At 41.1% G+C, this 16,848-nt stretch overlaps 2 protein-coding genes across 2 annotated transcripts in view; both read right to left on the reverse strand.

The window, feature by feature from the left end:
* The window catches only part of nbl1 (NBL1, DAN family BMP antagonist), a 10,754-nt gene extending 7,869 nt beyond the window's left edge, over positions 1–2,885 (reverse strand). The window contains exon 1 of the mRNA XM_012863688.3: positions 2,401–2,885. Coding sequence (XP_012719142.2) covers positions 2,401–2,410 — 10 coding nt within the window. The 5' untranslated portion in view covers positions 2,411–2,885. The remainder of the gene's footprint in view (positions 1–2,400) is intronic.
* Positions 2,886–8,136: 5,251 nt separating this feature from the next.
* LOC105927111 (mitochondrial contact site and cristae organizing system subunit 10) lies at positions 8,137–16,848 on the reverse strand. The gene is made up of 4 exons (XM_012863714.3): positions 16,724–16,848; positions 8,531–8,578; positions 8,330–8,439; positions 8,137–8,257 (listed from the first exon to the last, which is right to left on the reverse strand). Exons 1-4 carry the CDS (start codon positions 16,782–16,784, stop codon positions 8,249–8,251), a joined length of 228 nt encoding a protein of 75 aa, XP_012719168.1. The 5' UTR covers positions 16,785–16,848; the 3' UTR covers positions 8,137–8,248.

Raw genomic sequence — 16,848 nt, forward strand, 5'->3', positions numbered from 1 at the left:
GAACAGAATGATAGCAGGACGATCCCATGCCGTTTACACTTTGTAAATGATTGTTTGACTAGATGACCGCAGCACCTTCAGGACTTTGAACTAAAGGCTTGTGGAGGTTCAGGACCAGACTGCTGGAGGTCCATATTTCTCTTCTAGAAATCTTGGATATTATTATTTTTTTCCAAAATGTGTTTCAGGGAAGCAGCGAGTGTGAAGTTTGCCTTAAAATATGTCATTATTAACTTCTGAATTTGAATAAACTGATGAATAAATATCTTTAATCTGACAGAATCTTAAACAGTTATGTGTCTCGGCATACAATGTATGTAATTATAGGCTTTCAACTGTGAAAGCCCTACTGCATGCTTAGTACATTTAGAGCACCATTTGAGTCAATAGGTCTGTCCTCGTTATTTTACATCCCATTTCAGAGCAGCCAAACTTCTATTTTTGTCATATTTCTGTCTTAAAATATATTTAATTAGTTTCTTAAAAAGTTATTTTAAATGTCTTTCTTTTTTACTCATTTTATGTCCAACAGGTTAACCCTTTGCATTATTTAGGCTGTAAAGCTTCCCAAACCTGTGAGATGACAAACTTGCGGATAGCCGATTTGAAATCGGATCTTCAACAACTTCACTATCAGTCTCTCACAGAGACACCAGTTGTTCCAGGTACTTTACCTAAAATGCATTGATGACATTGAAAAGCATTTTTGGTACCAATTAGGTGATAAACAAAGAGCAGTTAGCTGAAAGGTTGTCGTGCGTCTTTGCTCGCTTTGTGTCCGTTTCATAAAGATGTGGCCTTCAGATTCTGTCCGTCTGCTGCTTTTGTAAACACATGTATGGCACGGCACAAGAACTGGACATAAAATTAAATTAAATGATAAAGTCAAATTGGAAACTTCAAAGGACCTCTAGAAAGTTTGAATAGCTGTTGATCAAGAGCCCGTGAAGATAAGAAGAAAGTCATGTAAATTTGGAGATTCTTGGAGAAACCTGAATCAGAAGACTTTAAGTAAAGATTAAAACTGATCTTCAAGTGAACTTTCAAAAGCTTATCCAACAGAGTCATCGTGGATACCAGCTCATTACATTAATTTAATAATCATCTTTTAAAAAAACAACTGTGCTAATAATTACCGCATAGCAAACGGCACACTCAGACTTAGCTAATGATAGCTATGACGTTACAATAGTACAACTAAAATGGCAGTAAATGGAAAAAATAACCCTTAGGAGCGTTCAGAAAATATTCCTATACCTTTTTCATATTTTGTCATGTTACAGCCAAACATTTCAATGTATTTTCTTAGCTCATCTGTGATGGACTGTAATGGAAAATAATGCATAATTGAAAAGTGCAATGAAAAGAATACTGTTTTCAACATGTTATAAATTAAAATATGAAAGGTCTGCAGATGTGATCAAGCCCTATTTCTCTGATAACCCTAAAAAACCCAGAGCCTTCAGGAGCCAACTAAACTGAACCCCTTGTTTAATAGGCATGATGGGACCAGATTGAATCTTTTTGACCCTGCATGTGTTGCAGAAAACTAACAGCATCCCCACCATAAAACATGCTGGTGACAGCATCATGCTGTGGGAAGTCCTTTTTTTTTAGCAGGGACCGGGGAGCAGGACTCATGTTAGGATGGATGGTCAGTCCAGGAGGAAAACCTGTTAGAGGCTGCAAAAGACTTCAGACTGTGGCTGAGGTTAATCGTCCAGGAGAACAACCACCCCAAATGTGCAGCCAGAGCCAATGTGACCGTAGAGATGACGGCACATTAAACGCTCAGAATGGCCCAGTCAAAGTCCAGACCTAAATGTGCTACACAATCTGTGGCAAAATTAAAAACAGATGTTCACCGAAGGTCATCATCCAATCAAATGAGCGTGAGCTACTTTAAAGTTTTGGTCTGTAACTGCAGAGAAAGGTGGTTCTGCAGTTTTAACTCAGAGGGACTGCAGACCAAGGCACGCCTTACGGATTTAAAGTTTTAAAAAGGAGAAAGGAAAAATTAATTGTCCTCCACCTTCAAAGTTTTGCGCTCCTTCTTTGGCCTGGCACATAAAACAAATCAGTAAAATACCATCAAGTCTGCAGTTATGGTTTTAAAATAAAATAAAATAAATATATATTTTTAAGTTAAAGGGGTGTGAATACTTTTGCGACGAAGCTACTGTCCTCTTTTGCTTTTTACACACACACAAACTATTCATCATCACTTAGGTTGCTGCAGTTTGAGTTTCATGATGGGTTCATTTATTTCCTAAAACGCACTGGAATAAACTGTTGAATTAGCAAGAGACAAACAAAAACGAAGAAAAACGTTTACACTACTTTTTAAAGTATAATGAAATACTTCCCAAGAAGGGGTGGGGGATCGTCGGGGGCACCTACCAGCGCTCATCGTCGCCGAGGTGAGGATCGCCTCCTCCGGCTGAACTCTGCGCAAAAAGTCAGCTGAGCCTCAATCCGGCAGAAATGTGAGGATGGTTTCGTGCTGACAACCAGAGGGTGGGGGGATAAACAAAACAAAAAAACAAAAAAGCGACAATGATATTCTGAGCTCAGACGGTCCCAGAATCTTTACATCATCCGGAAAAAAAGCGGCACCGCGCGTCCGAGCCCGGAGGGAGGAAGAGGAAGGATGGGGGGGACAGATAGAGAGGCAGGAGGCTATCTCATCTCCGAGTCCATCAGCTCACTCCGCCCCTCCCCTTTCTTCTATTCCCCCTTTCAGTGTTGGGTTTCTCTGCGACTCCGCAGGCAAACACTTTCCAAGTTGTTGTCTTTCGCTGTAAAACTCTCCGGCGAGGGGCTGAGGCGCGGCTGAGCCCTCAGACAGGCGTCCTGCTGCGCCGTTTCTGGGAGAAGCTAAACCGGGAGGAGGGTTAGGTTAGGCAAGGCAGGGAGAGGAGAGGAGAGGAGGGGCGGCAGAGGGGGGGGGGGGGGGGGGAGCGCTGCTGGAAAGGTTTCAAATGTTTCCCTAAAGTGGAGCCATCATATTTACTCTCCGAACGCGCAAATGCACCGGGATTAAACACACAAGGCGTGTTTACAGACATCCGCGCACATCTGGCGCTGCTTTGATAACATGTGCTCTCGGATTCTGTAATTGGACATTAATAACAGCGCATAATAGTGATGTATGGCTGGAAAACACATGCGAAAGGCGGCCTTGTTTCTCTAACCCCGGAACATTAAAAGAAAGTTTGAGATGTTGAAATTGCTCAAATAGCTGGTTACTAAACAGAAGCTCATGACAAATTGATTTATTTGAGGTCTGCAGTGAAACCGCAGAGAGCCTCATGAGCATGTGATATGCTGAGAGGCATTATGTTCCCTGGTTTGGCTGACCTGTGGGTGAGCCCTCCTTCAAATCTTATTTAAAAGGGAATGCAGGAAATACTAAGCCAACATTTGGAGTCTTTTTTCTTTCTTTCATTCTTTCTTTCTTTCTTTCTTTTTTTTTTAAGTCAGCCTTATTTCTAGGTCAAAGACTCTGGTGGGTCAGCGCTGAAATCGATAGAAACAAATAGCATTCACTTACTAAAAGTGCAGTACGCCTACAACCCTGCCCTCTTTAAAAAAAAAAAATCTGTCATTTCTGGGTAAATTGGACTGGCGGGTAAAATCTGAAACGTAGAAATAAACAAAATTTAGTAAAATTATAAGAATGACACCAAAAAAAATAGATCCAGTTATTTCACAGTAGACCAGAAATATATATATTTTTTTATATTAAAGGACATCATGGCAGCAGAATGAAAAAACAACCCAAAAAAATAGTGGTTCCATAAACCATAAATGTACTCCCACAGCATGATGCTGCCACCGCCATGTGTAATTCTACCACCTCTCAATATGGTTAACACCTTATTTAGTTATTTATTAAATAACGTTTGCATGAACAGCTGTTGCAATTCTTGAGCTTCAGTTGTTTTAACTTGGCTGAAGTTTTAACATCTGCCAAGTTAAAACCTTTGCAACAGCACAGTCATCTGCTTATTATTTCCTGCTAAAGAGCCCACACTGGCAGCATCGTTTCTCTAGCTAATGCTCCAACGCCCAACTCCAAGCGATCCGTTTGGAGTCTGTTCTATTCAGAAGCATCCGTACATCTTTTTAAAACTATTCCCAGTCGAAGTCCGGTCGTCTTTTCTGTCTCGGTTTGCGTTAGCATGCAGCATCCGATGTGAGTTAAAGGCACCAATTGAGACGACCCCTTTCCCCTTTGTAGAGTTGTTCACTGTAGGTAAGATAAGTACTATTCAGAATCTCCCCACACAACCACACCTTCTAATATAAACACCATCCTTTTAAGTTGAAGGGTAAAGGTTATGACTTAGCCTTGGGGGTGTGAGGGTGGCGGTTGAACAGCAAGGTAGACCCTTATCAATCCATCACAGCTGTGGTTGAGCATAAAATGTTGAATATACAACTGTTTAGTAGTATATAAAAGAATAAAAACCGTCTTAAAGTGTCTAAAAAAAGTCAGTTCATCTGCATTTAGCAACTTTTAGGTTCAGGCTGACAGGCTATAACAAACCTAATCCCCTGGCTCCAGTCATGCAGCCCCTGTCCAAAACAATTTCACATATTTTGGTGAAAATTCTCAGTAAAAGTGAATCTTCCTCAGGGGGGAAATCAGCTGAGAAACTATTTGCAGCTGAGACATCCTGATCTCCAAGCTGCAGCTGCCCCCGGCTCCCGGGGTGATGAGTTCGCTGCCTTCTAATGTGTCTTCAAAAAAAAAAAATCCCATTTCTCCTTTGGTATATTGGGATGGATTCACAGATACAGATGGGTTCAAGGCAGGAGTCAAATTCCTGCGTCTCTTAAAAGCATGCTTGGGGAAAAAAAGGAATTGTTCTCCGGGCACTCGCACATAACAAAAAAGCCACAAAATTCAATGTAAGCAAGCACTTGGAGAGAATAACATCTGATAAACAATTTTCAGAACTCATAAGTGAACGCTTATGGTCAGGAGGAGGGATTTGACGGAGGATGTTGAGACAAGCCTATGATTTGGATTCTGGGTTGGAAGTCCCAAAGAGCAACACCCCCCCCCCCTTCCTCCTCCTCCTCCTCCTCTGCCAGCGCACCTTTCCTCGCAGGTGTCCATCCTGCCTCACGGCCACATGCACCCCTATCGGTTTCATGCTTCACCTGCTAACCACTATTTTAATGGATGGGGGATGAGTGACACGGTCTAATTTCTCACAGGGTCACCCTTGTGCCAGATGCATCTCAGCACAACCAGCGTTGGAGAAGCGGGCCTTTGAGCACACACACACACACACACACACACACACACACACACACACACACACACACACACCGGACCAGGCCCGGCTCCCATTGTGCGCAGGAATGTATGTGCTTACATTACTGACAAAACTGTTGCTGTGATGAAAAGGGAAATATGAGTGTCTGTGTAATGGAGAGGGTGCAGGCAGCGGTGTTCGCCTTTGATGTGAAAGTGTTCAACATGTGTTACACTCCCGACGTGAAAAGTGCAGAACTCACCTGTTAGCAATAAGGCCCTGGTTTGCAGTCCAGAAAGGGCATTTCTCTGCATTCCACAGATTCTGCTCCACCAGGGTGGCTGGATGGATGTGTGCGCGATCTCTCTCTCACACACACACACACACACACACACACACACACACAGAAAACCTTTTCCTATCACTCTGCAAACCCATGCAACCGCTCATTAGCAAGGAGACGTACCCCAGATAGCTTTTTCCTGCAAAGTCGGTGGTTACGCAGGGCACAGGAGGTGATGTGTGGACAAAATCCTTTTCAGCTGACAGAGATAAAAAAAAATAAAAAATGTTTCTCTGTAATTATAAAATCTTCTTTGCAGCAATCGCAGCCAAAAACAGGACAGTGCATGTCGAATCATGTTTGGCCTACTTATGAAAAAAGTGAAGGAAAAAAAAACTGTGGCTCTCTGTCTTCTCTTGATATCTGAAAGAGATCTATCCATCCATCCATGTCATAGTGGCACCAATGGCCACAGAAAAGAATGCTGCTGGCTCAAGCTATGTTCAGTAAAAAACGTAACCAAACACTTCAAATACAAAAATGTGGTTCATTGGCGTGTTATGACATAGAGAAACACAAAGCAGTGAAAATTTGAGAAGGAAAGGGAGACAAATCTGAAAAGTGTGGCGTGCCGTTGTTTTACGCCTCTATTTAAAGGGCAATCCTGGAAAAACACCTGCAGAAGACCTAAAACTTCAGAAAAACACCAACTCTGAACATACAGCCGGAGCAACAACACCATCATTTCGATTTCTTAAAAACATAATAAAGGGTTAGCTCGATTTTTTCAGAACTGTAGTTATAATTTTTTTTTCCCCTGTAGTAGAAAGACACATCACTCTGGCTACGTTCACACTGCAGGTCTTGATGCTCAATTCCGATTTTTTTTGTGAAATCTGATTTTTTTGCGTGTCCGTTCACATTTCCAAATATATGCGACTTGTATGTGATCTCCAGTGTGAACTGAATGCGTTCAACCTAAGTGTCCCGCATGTGCAGTAGAGGACGCGATGACGTCACACGTAGCAAGTGTCCTCAGTGTTTGTGGAAGTAAACATGGATTATAATGCTGGCGCGCATTTTGCGGTCATTAATTTATTTTCTAACCGGAGCTTTCTCTCCATTGACTGCTCTTCTCATTGTTGTCCGCTATGGGTGTCGTCTTTCTTCCCGCTTCTGCATAGCAGGACGCAGAATAGTGACGTTTGTCGAGTATCGGTGACGTACAGGTCAGATAAATGCGACCCGGCCGTACAGACACAGGTCACATTTGAAAAGATCAGATACGTATCGGATTCAGTACCACATATCCAAGTGGCCTGGGTCGCATTTGATAAAATCTGATCTGTGTTTTTTACAGACTGTCATAAAAAGATCAGATCCAGGTCGCATATGGGCAAAAAAAAATAAAATAATAATAATCGGAATTGGGTCACTTCAGGCTGAAGAGTGAACGTAGCCTTTGAGCTTCCTGGCCAATTTAAATGGTAAGTAAACAGATTTATGCCATTTGATTACAGCAATTTAAAACAAGTCAAACAGAAAATGCTGTTAATGGAAAACCATCAATTAACTTAACCATTAAACTTAAACTTAACCATTGTTAAGTCTGGTGGCATTCCTGGTTGGACCTTAGCGCACCGCTTGTATCAGCCAGCTGGGATTGTTTTCAAATCACTACAAGATCTTGAAAGCACAGGAAGATGCCATCGTCTAGGCGGTTCCAAAGGTGATAGCCTGATCCAAAATTTAAACCTTTACTCCAGTCTTGGAGGATCTGGAGAGGCGCGGCTAACCTGGAGGACTGAAACAACTCCCACACTGCAAAAACGGAACTAGAAATAAGTAAAATGTTCTTAAAATTTGTGTATGTGTCCTTGATTTGAGCAGGTAAATAAGATGATTTGCCAATGGAATAAGAATTTTGCACTTAAAATAGGAACAATTCATCTCAATCATCTTCTTTCAAGTGCAGGATGTCTAATCATCTTATTTTAAGGGGTCTAAATACTCATTCCATTGGCAGATGATCTTATTTACCTGCTCAAATCAAGGATAAATACACTAACTTTAAGAACATTTTACTTATTTTTAGATCAGTTTTTACAGTGCAGGCTTAACCTAACTGCACCAAACTGCAAACTTACCAAAACCTTCCCTTCTAAAAACCTGAACTCACTCTTTAACGTGTTGCAACGGCCCAGTAAAAGCCAACACCGTAACGCAACACTGGAAAGTCCAATTTGCAAAGAACGAGCGAAATGTCAGTGTCTAGTTGTGCAAAGCTGGTAGACGCAGACCCCAACGGACTTGCAGCTGTGGCTGCGGCAAAAGGTCTTTTCTCCCTCTCCTTCCTTCTTTCTAACCTGTCAACGTGAGCTTTGTTCCTCTGCCAAACGCATGTCTTCGTTCAATCATTCAGTGCAACTATTCATACTCCCACTCTCTGTACGGCTGCAGATGCTGAACCTGGCTCTCGTTCCAAAACAGCAGGAGTTTGAGTCTCCCAGCTCATTAACACAGAGCATTACCTCCCACCCCCACGCTTTCACGCAGGAACGGAAAAAAAGAGAGAGAGACGAGTTTTAGCCAATGATTTTATTAAATATACATTTATTGTTTTACAAGACACACAATGAGGGCATCGTTGGACATCAGTGCAGATAGGATTCTCGTCGCTTTCTTGGGTCTGTCATTACTGGTCCTTGAAAACGAGAGGAGTTCTAAGTATGACGTCTTTGTGTGAGGAACGAGACATTTTCCACTGCGTGCTCACCTTAACCACGCGGCCGTGAATCAGATACGGTGACCTGAAGTCATGCTGGCAATTGCTGTATCCCATTCCCAAGCCCAGGCCCGACCCGAATGACACGGGCCACGTCCGACCTGGTGAGAAGAGAAAAAAGAAAGAAAAATCACATCTGCCCGTTTTTACAGGGAATAAAAAGGGAAGCTGGACAATTTTTTAAACGCTTACGTTTGAAGAAGAGGACGGAGAAGACGATGCCGACGCTGATCCCCGTCACTGCAGGGAGGAAAAGAAACTGATAAAACGGAGTGGAATAGGAAGGCAGTGAACAAAGTTACACTCTTGGATGTAAATATGCGAGTCTGCATGAAAAACAACAACCGGATCGTTTGGCTTCTCTGCACAGAGGGCAACGTGACCTCATTTTATTACTACAGGGAAGCTGTTCAGAGACGATAGGAAGATGGATGCAGTGAAATACAGGGCGATCCTGGAAGACATGCTGTCCATCTTTGTGTGGGACACAGATACTAAACTTACAGCTACGGGTTTAAATCACCAGTTTAATACGGAACAATGTTTGCCAATATAATCAAGTCTGTTACGATACGATTTCCATTAAATTCAATTCTCAAGACAGCGAACGATATGTTCCGATAACATCTGCCCATCTAACAATTATTTACATTGAAACCAACTAAAAAACACCCAACATGAACATTTTATTCCTAAGCTTATATCATAGGGCTGGACAATATATATATATAAAAAAAAAAATCAATAAAATAGAAATCATACTATATATATATATATATATATATATATATATATATATATATATATATATATATATATATATATATATATATATATATATAAGTGCAGCCTTGGCCATTTTATGCAGTTGCTTAGCGACCTATTTTTAGGTACAGTATTCACAAACACTGAATTCAAACTCAACCCTTTATTCAACCAACTTTTTACCAAAACTGCAAGTTTTTTAAAAAGACCGCGCGCTCTCTGACGGAGCTTCCTGGGTCTGCGTTGTGATTGGCTGGGAGGATGTAATGACTGTAATATTAACCTACATGGCTAGAATGCAAAGGGAAGGAAAACTGTTATTCTATTAAACTTTTTATTGACCCTTTTTTTCTATCAATCGATATATATCGTTATTGAATTATCGTCCAGCCGTAGTTTTAAATCACATGTAATTGAAGCAGCCGGCAGTTCTACAAAGAAAAGCTGAAGAGAAGGATCCCCACATCATGATGCTGCCAATATCGTACTTCACAGGGAGGTAAACTCATGACTTAAAAGTACTGAACACAAACGGATACTACAGCGTTCAGATTTTTATTTAGGTTTCACGTGTCTCCTTCCCTCTAAACACCTGGAATAAACTAGTGGGTGATTAACAGGCCTCTGCAGCCCCCGCTGGCTGCTGAGAACCTTGGATTATCATTTTCCTCCCACTTCATACTTATGCAATATTTTGACTTGGTCAAAGACGTAAAATCCCACTAAAAACACATTGAAGTTAGTGGTTGTAAAGGGGAAAGGTCTAAAATATTTACAAGGAGCAGTAAGCAAAATGTCATTATTTTAGATAGAAAGCACTAACAACAGTGAGGAGAAGAAGTCAAAGTATCTTTTTTTAGATGGACCATGGTGTGAACAGCTGCCACTCAGGGCCAACAGCATTATAGAGTTATGAGTTAGTTACTTCTTAACTAGACGTGTTCCTCCAAAAAGGGGATGCTCTGCTAGGGTTGAGGCTAGGTTGTATTTATCCTAGCAAATATGCGCAAACGAGGCGACGGGCTGTTTTGGTCAACAGCCCACCTAGTGGTAACATTTCGCTTATTGCTCTTTTTAAAAAAGTTTTTTTTATTAAGGCATGGTAGATCTGTTGTTAAACAAAAACGGCATGGAGGTAAAGGAGGAGCACGAAGGCAAGGCAAATTTATTTATATAGCACAATTCAGTACAGAGACAATGCAAAGTGCTTTACATGATTAAAATATAGGAAAATGAAACAGAATAAAAGCAAGTAGAGATAGAATGTAGAAACAAAAAAGAACATTAAAAACAGTAAAACAACAAAACGAAGACAGCGTGGGGAGACCGGGCTACAAAGGGCCACTGAAAAGCATCCGTGAGGCAGGTCCGTCTGTCTGTGGCGACCAGCGAGGGATATCTGTAAGAATGTGTTTGTGCGCTAAGTTTCACCTCAGTGTAGGCCACACCACACCCAACAGCAGGCCGGCCAACACACAAAACACATAAAAAAAAAAAAAAAAAAAAAAAAAAAAAGAGCCATTTGGGCCCCTGCGGCTCCTAATTGGATACAGAGAACTATGCAGCATGACCAATGCGCCTCAACCAGAATCCTCAGACTGTTTCTTATTACACAGTTTACACATGTCAAACAAGACCACAAAAACCTCAGCTCATCTTTATTATCTGTACACATCAACAATAACTTTCCTCCCATTTCAGGCAATGACTCAGTTAAAATCTAAGACTTTCCATCTGGCAAAGCCCGAGTCTTTCTTTGCTCCTCGGCCAGAACGGTTCTGAAGCCTCTGACTTTTTTTTCCACTGTCAGGGCTACAATGAAAGCTTTTTTTGGGGGGGGGAGAAGGAGAGGGTAGATCAATATCTCACTCTGGCATCTTTTCTTTTGTCTGGATTTCTCCTAGGGGACGGGATTATAACAAAAAACATTTTTGTACATCAATCGAGTGAAACGTATAACCCCCACAGACCCGAAGAGACTCGGCGGGCTTTCCGAGCAAATGAAGTCCAGAGCTGGTTAATTGCACTGTTATTCGCTGTTTGAATTATTTTTAGCAAATGACTTCAAAAAAGGCAGTCATATTCAATCAGAGTGATTGAATACTGCACCTCGAACCCTAACCCCGACTGTTTTACTCTGGCAAATGTTCCTGCTCCGCGCTGTTGTTTTTAACCAATACCATGACTTCAAATTCCTCCCCCCCCCCTATTTCAGTCATAAGTTGTATTTGGAGACCACACTGGAAGCAGGATGGAAGAAATGATGTTTACTAAAGTCTTAAAACTTGAAATAAAAAGTGAATATGTCTCAAAGCCAAAGCCTTGTTAGGTGCATTAACAGATTTTAGAACTAGCCGCACAGACGACGCGGCTATTTGATTTAGCACAGCCTCGGGTCTATTTCCGCATAAAATTGCACCTCAACTGAAAATTATGTCTATTTGCAAATTTCAGAGCACAGATTACACATGAAATGTTTTTAAAAAGCAATATTACAGGGATTTCAATCAGAATTTAACACTAAATCCCGCTTGTAAAGATTGGTGCAGTGTCAAAATTACTCAAACTCCTGAAAAGCTTTTCAGGAGTTTGAATCATTTTGAAACTGCACCATGGGTCCATTTAGGTTTAAAGCAATTTTTAGATTTAGCAAAATTTTTCTTATGGCTGGAAGTAACATTACTGTTTTGGAGTCTTTGGAGAGGGCTAAAAATTAGGGTGATGGCCAGTAGGGCTGCAAACTATATTGCAAGTTTGGGTTAGGGTTAAACGCGTATCGCAGAGAACCGCCTGGAGCACAACAACCGTTAGCTAATCATTTAAGCACCCTGCATTCAGGCTCTCAGTGCCCCTAATATGTTTGGTGACATTTGTTGTTTTATGCAACATCAAAAAGGTTGAGGAGGTAAGGAGGTGGTAAAGTTGATGAGAAACTCCAGCTAAGTTGTTTCATTAGGCAACCTTTTCATTAAAACGATGTGTTTGAGATGGAAATGTAGAATGTTTTTATGTTTTTAAAGCAACACTGTAAGTTTCGACCTAAGCATTAGCTTAATTTGAGATATATCAAATGATTTCTCAGGTCAAAAACTCGTCTACGTAACTTGAGAGGGTCGGATCTGTCGCTGAATGAGTCATGTGACCTAGAGCGCCGCTGTACGGCAGTCTGAGCTCCACTTAAACACGGGAGCTAACCTTACCGTGCCTTTACTATTCTCGTCCTATAAAGTCCAGCGCGGTGTGTGCCTGCTGGAGAAGGAGCGGCTCTGGGTGCTCAACTAGCTCGTGAAATTTGCTACAATCCATGTGTCACGAGAAATGTAGGCAATAGAAAAGCTCGTCTATGACGGCTAAAACTTCCGCGAACAGTCGACGCGGCTCACAGCATACGCACACATGCCCGAGTAAGAAGGGTGCCATTTCTTTGATGTCAGTTATGGTTTTGTTTTTTTCATTTTATTACTGACTAAATTACCTTTCAAATATAACTAAAAAGTGAAAGTCTTTATTTTAATGAATCCTTTTTACAGTGTTAACATCTTTTCAGTGACGCCCATGTCACTTCCTGCTGGAAAAAAAACTCTTGGTCAAAAGAAGATTATTTATAATCTAAATCTGTATCGTTTTAGGCTTAAATATCCGCTTTTTTTTTTTTTTTACACACAATTTTGGAAGTCATCTATGATTTGTCCTCCAGTTGCTTCGCACATTTCCACTAATTACGGTTCAGCGTTTCTGACAGTTTTGCTTCAGGGAGGAAAAACTTAGCCCACCGCTTAACAAGCAACATACACACATGGACAGCTATTCATCACGTGAAGGCCAGCTTCGGCTCTGACTGAACCAAACCGACTGTGTGTGTAATGCAAAACACTGACGCTCCCATTAACATGCGTGATAATGGCGTCTTTGATGTAATTAAGCTTGTGTTTAGAAGCGAAAACAAACCAGCTGCTTTGAGCTCGGTGCACAAAGCTGTCAACTGTGCCAAGGGGGTCTGGTTGCCAGAGAAAATCTTCAGCATATGTTCGGCTCCAGGAGGGGCACAACAAAGCTCTGGAACTTTCCACAACCAAGCAGCCTTGGCAACTTTTTCTCTTGGACTCTGTAGCTGCTTTGGCAGCTCGAATCTTTCTAAAACTCCAAATGCTTCAGGACCATTCTTCCCGAGTATGAAATCAAATCCATCGCCACAGTAGAGTAATATGATGAGTAGCTCTGCAAAGGATCTGCATTGTGCTTCACTGCCAAACGAAACAAGTGAGCTGGACCTGCTTTACTTGTCTCTAAAAGGTCAGAATTAAACACAGAAGCGGAATGAGAAACCAGTTTTACAAGCTGCGAGCCTATTTGCTCTTTCTGGTTTAGACAATTAGCAACATGCCGGCGCAAATTCTCAGTTGTGCGGGTCATCGCAACAGCAAACAGGCTTAAATCGGAGGCAACCGGACTTTCGCTCACTTCTTTCTGAAAACAACAACCCTCAACGGCTTTATTTTAATTTGTGATATTTAACCTGAATGCTTCTGAGATAAATGTCATGCAAGTCCTACAAAGACAGCACGGTGCTGGTTTAACAGGATTTAAAAGGGGGCTTAGCCACGTAATATGACTTTAAAAAAAATCACATATATTGTCCTGACAGTGTTTACTTGTCCTTTTTGAGCCTGTGAAGAACTTTTCACCGGGCGTGATCAGCAGACAGAAACATTGTTGTACCGGCTGCTGGCTGGCTGTATCACAGAGCTATCAGAAAACAAGATGGTGACAACTAATGCAGTTACTGAAACAGTCGGTAGACCGTCCTGCAATGCCTCGCAGTCGAGTCACAGTTCAGCGTGGTTGAAGATCAGCCTGATCTACAGCGGCTCCAAGTTTGAGGGAATCCTCCCCAGAGCCTCCTAGCAGAACAACAGGAAAACAGAAAAGGCGAGTTGTTCCTACAAAAAGGGGAAAATCATCTAGGTAATGGATGTTTTAATAAAATAAATAAAAATACTAATAGTACTTTTTCCATTTCAGTGAACGCAAATTAAACACACACGCAAAAAAAATGCTGCTTCCCAGTAAGTGCATTACCGATGAGAGCTGAATATAATCTAAAAGTAGCTCTTAGTGACGTCATTTTAGGACAAGTCTTAGAATTTCCTGAATTTTTCTTAGAATTTTACCTCGGTAAGATAGAAGTTGTTCACAAAGCATGAGGAGGACTTTTAGCAAGTGTCTTAAGCACTCCAACATCTGTCACTTCACATCCATCGCAGGTTTTGTGTTACTCTGGCTTCGCTTTAATCGCCAAAATCGTGCATTTGCGTCGCTAGAATTGCCTCTGTGGCCTCATTTAGCGTTGCTTTGCGTCACGTTGCCCCTGCGTTGCACCTAGGGATACCATGTAAATCTGTCGCTCGGCCTGCCACATTCACGTTTGATGTGAGCGAACGTTAACAGCTGGGAGGAACGACCTGCGGACGCGCTCCTTCGAGCATCTGGGGTGCAGCAGTCTGTCACGGAAAGAGCTCTCAAGCTCTGCAACAGCTCCTTGCATGGGGTGGGAAACATTGTCCATCAATAATGTTATTGATTGCTTGTTGCACCTACGCCACCTGTGCTGTGTAGTAGATATTATAGTTGCTCTTGCAAGGCTTCAGTTTGCCAATTCATATGCCCATTTCACAACTGTGCATTGCTTTATAGTCCCCTAGTGAATGAGCTCTGCATAAAAATCGTCTTTAGTAGAGGTTTTTGGGTTGTTTTTGCTCTCAAGACCTGCTGTAGCTGTGATTAATAGCCAGATACCAGGTTCAGGCTCCAGTCACGCAGGTACAGTTATATATACTTCATTAATTAAACACGACTTCCAAAAAACACGTTTCAGTGGCATTAAAAACTTTTACCAAAAATAACATAAGATAATCATATTCTGTAATATCTTATCAGCAACTAACATCATCCTGGTTTACCCGACGTTTATGTTTATGATTATTTTAATGACTGCAAGGTGTCTAGAGGAGCTGTGGCAGCGAAATATGCCCAAATAATCACTCTTCTAGTCTTCTCTGTAGCTCCATAGGTGGTAAAACATGTGTTTGGTGGGTTTTTTTAAGAATGTCTCAGTGAATTTGATGTCTAACAAATCAAGTTATCAGTCCAAAGGCCATCAATCCACAAGTTTTGTGGTTTGTTTTGACGTAGTTTTACAAAGCTAAGCCTTGCTGCTGGTTTCATTTTAAAGAAGCGAAGATTTTTCTCGGCAACTCTTCAAAACAATCCATATTAATTCAGTTTATTTTCCTATCACCCTTCTATAGGCCATTCCTGGGAAAGCTGGTAATTTATTTTAATGTTTCCACTTTCCATTAATCAGCCACTGATCAAATGTTCAATGATTGGCACTAAATGGTGAGTAGCTGATCAAATAGTAAAAAAAATCTGATGTTTTCCTTATTAGTTTCAGCAAAACTAAAAAGTCCCACCATTCTCAGTCTACTATTAGCATGCACTTTGATACACTTTGTCGAGATTAGTAAAAATCTGATCCAATCAGGGACACATGCTTCCGTGCATCAATGGGGAATATCATATAATTCCCTAATTTTCTCTTGAGTTCAAAACACCTACCTCAATCAAGGAACCTGCTGAACATTGTTTCTTGTTTATGTTGTAACATCTGCCTTTGAAAAACCACCTGAATTAGTCCTAATTCATAGGTCAGACCTCTAACAAAACCATTACTGAGTTTTTTTCCGTTAATCTTTAATTAATAACATAATTGCTTCAGACGAGCAAACCTTCTGCATTATAAAAGGTGATTAAGTCGTCGGGAATCTTTTCATATGATTTGCAGTGGTTGGCAGCTTCTTATCCACTGTAGGACGCAGTAAATGTGTTTTTCATACTGCTTCTGCAGTTTGACTTTGTCGAATGACGGTAATATCTCACATTTTTATTGGTATTCTGAAAGCAGGATTCTCTAACTTGATCCAATATGAATCAACTCACTGTCCACATTTCCCTGTCACATAAAACTAACAAGAACTGCGTGTGTAGATGAAAAATAAATGAATTCAACAAAACTGTTTGTTAAGATCAGGGATGCTCCACGGTTAGAATAAACGAGCCCCCTGAATCTTAAGCTTGTATCTAAATCATGACATGCTAATCATCACCTGGAATTTTAAAACATGAGGCCGATAATGTGATTAAATTATGAAATAAAATAAAATAAAAAATCAGCTGAAATCCGGCTCGTAAATGTATATAATGCGTATTCTTATCGCAGGAAATCCATTCCCCAGTCATTTTCTCTAATAATGTTCATTCAAAGTGCATTTCTTTCCGTTTTAGGTATAATTTTATACACACAAACAGACAGATTTCTTCCACACAACCGAAAATGAACTTCTCTACCAATAGCTTAATCGAAAACATATTTTCTCAAACAAAACACTTGCTATTTCCATTCATTCAGCTTTGACTTTAGCAACACTAAACAGTTCCAGCTTGGTCGGATTGATAAGCTGCCTATATAAAACCTTAGTTAAAGCCTTAGCAGCTTGTTAGATGCCAAAATACACCGCGGAACTGTTTTGGCCAACAACACATTAAGGGAGAGGTATTAACCTGTTTTTACGGCTGTGTCAGCAAGACAACGGTCCCATTTTCGCCCGTGCTCGGCTGCCATGTTTCCGGATGTGTAGGAGATCCACGAGAGTATCGCGAGAGCGATTTGAAGTCACGCGAATCCT

The sequence above is a fragment of the Fundulus heteroclitus genome, chromosome 20 (genome assembly GCF_011125445.2).
Source record: "Fundulus heteroclitus isolate FHET01 chromosome 20, MU-UCD_Fhet_4.1, whole genome shotgun sequence".
NCBI lineage: Eukaryota > Metazoa > Chordata > Actinopteri > Cyprinodontiformes > Fundulidae > Fundulus > Fundulus heteroclitus.

Excerpts from the sequence above, each read along its gene's own strand:
- LOC105927111 (XM_012863714.3), bottom strand. The coding sequence starts at position 16,784 with ATGGCAGCCGAGCACGGGCGAAAATGGGACCGTTGTCTTGCTGACACA. Across the intron at positions 8,579-16,723 it reads TGACACAGCCGTAAAAACAG|TGACGGGGATCAGCGTCGGC; the intron begins GTTAATACCTCT and ends TCCTCCCTGCAG. Across the intron at positions 8,440-8,530 it reads CTCCGTCCTCTTCTTCAAAC|GTCGGACGTGGCCCGTGTCA; the intron begins GTAAGCGTTTAA and ends TCTTCTCACCAG.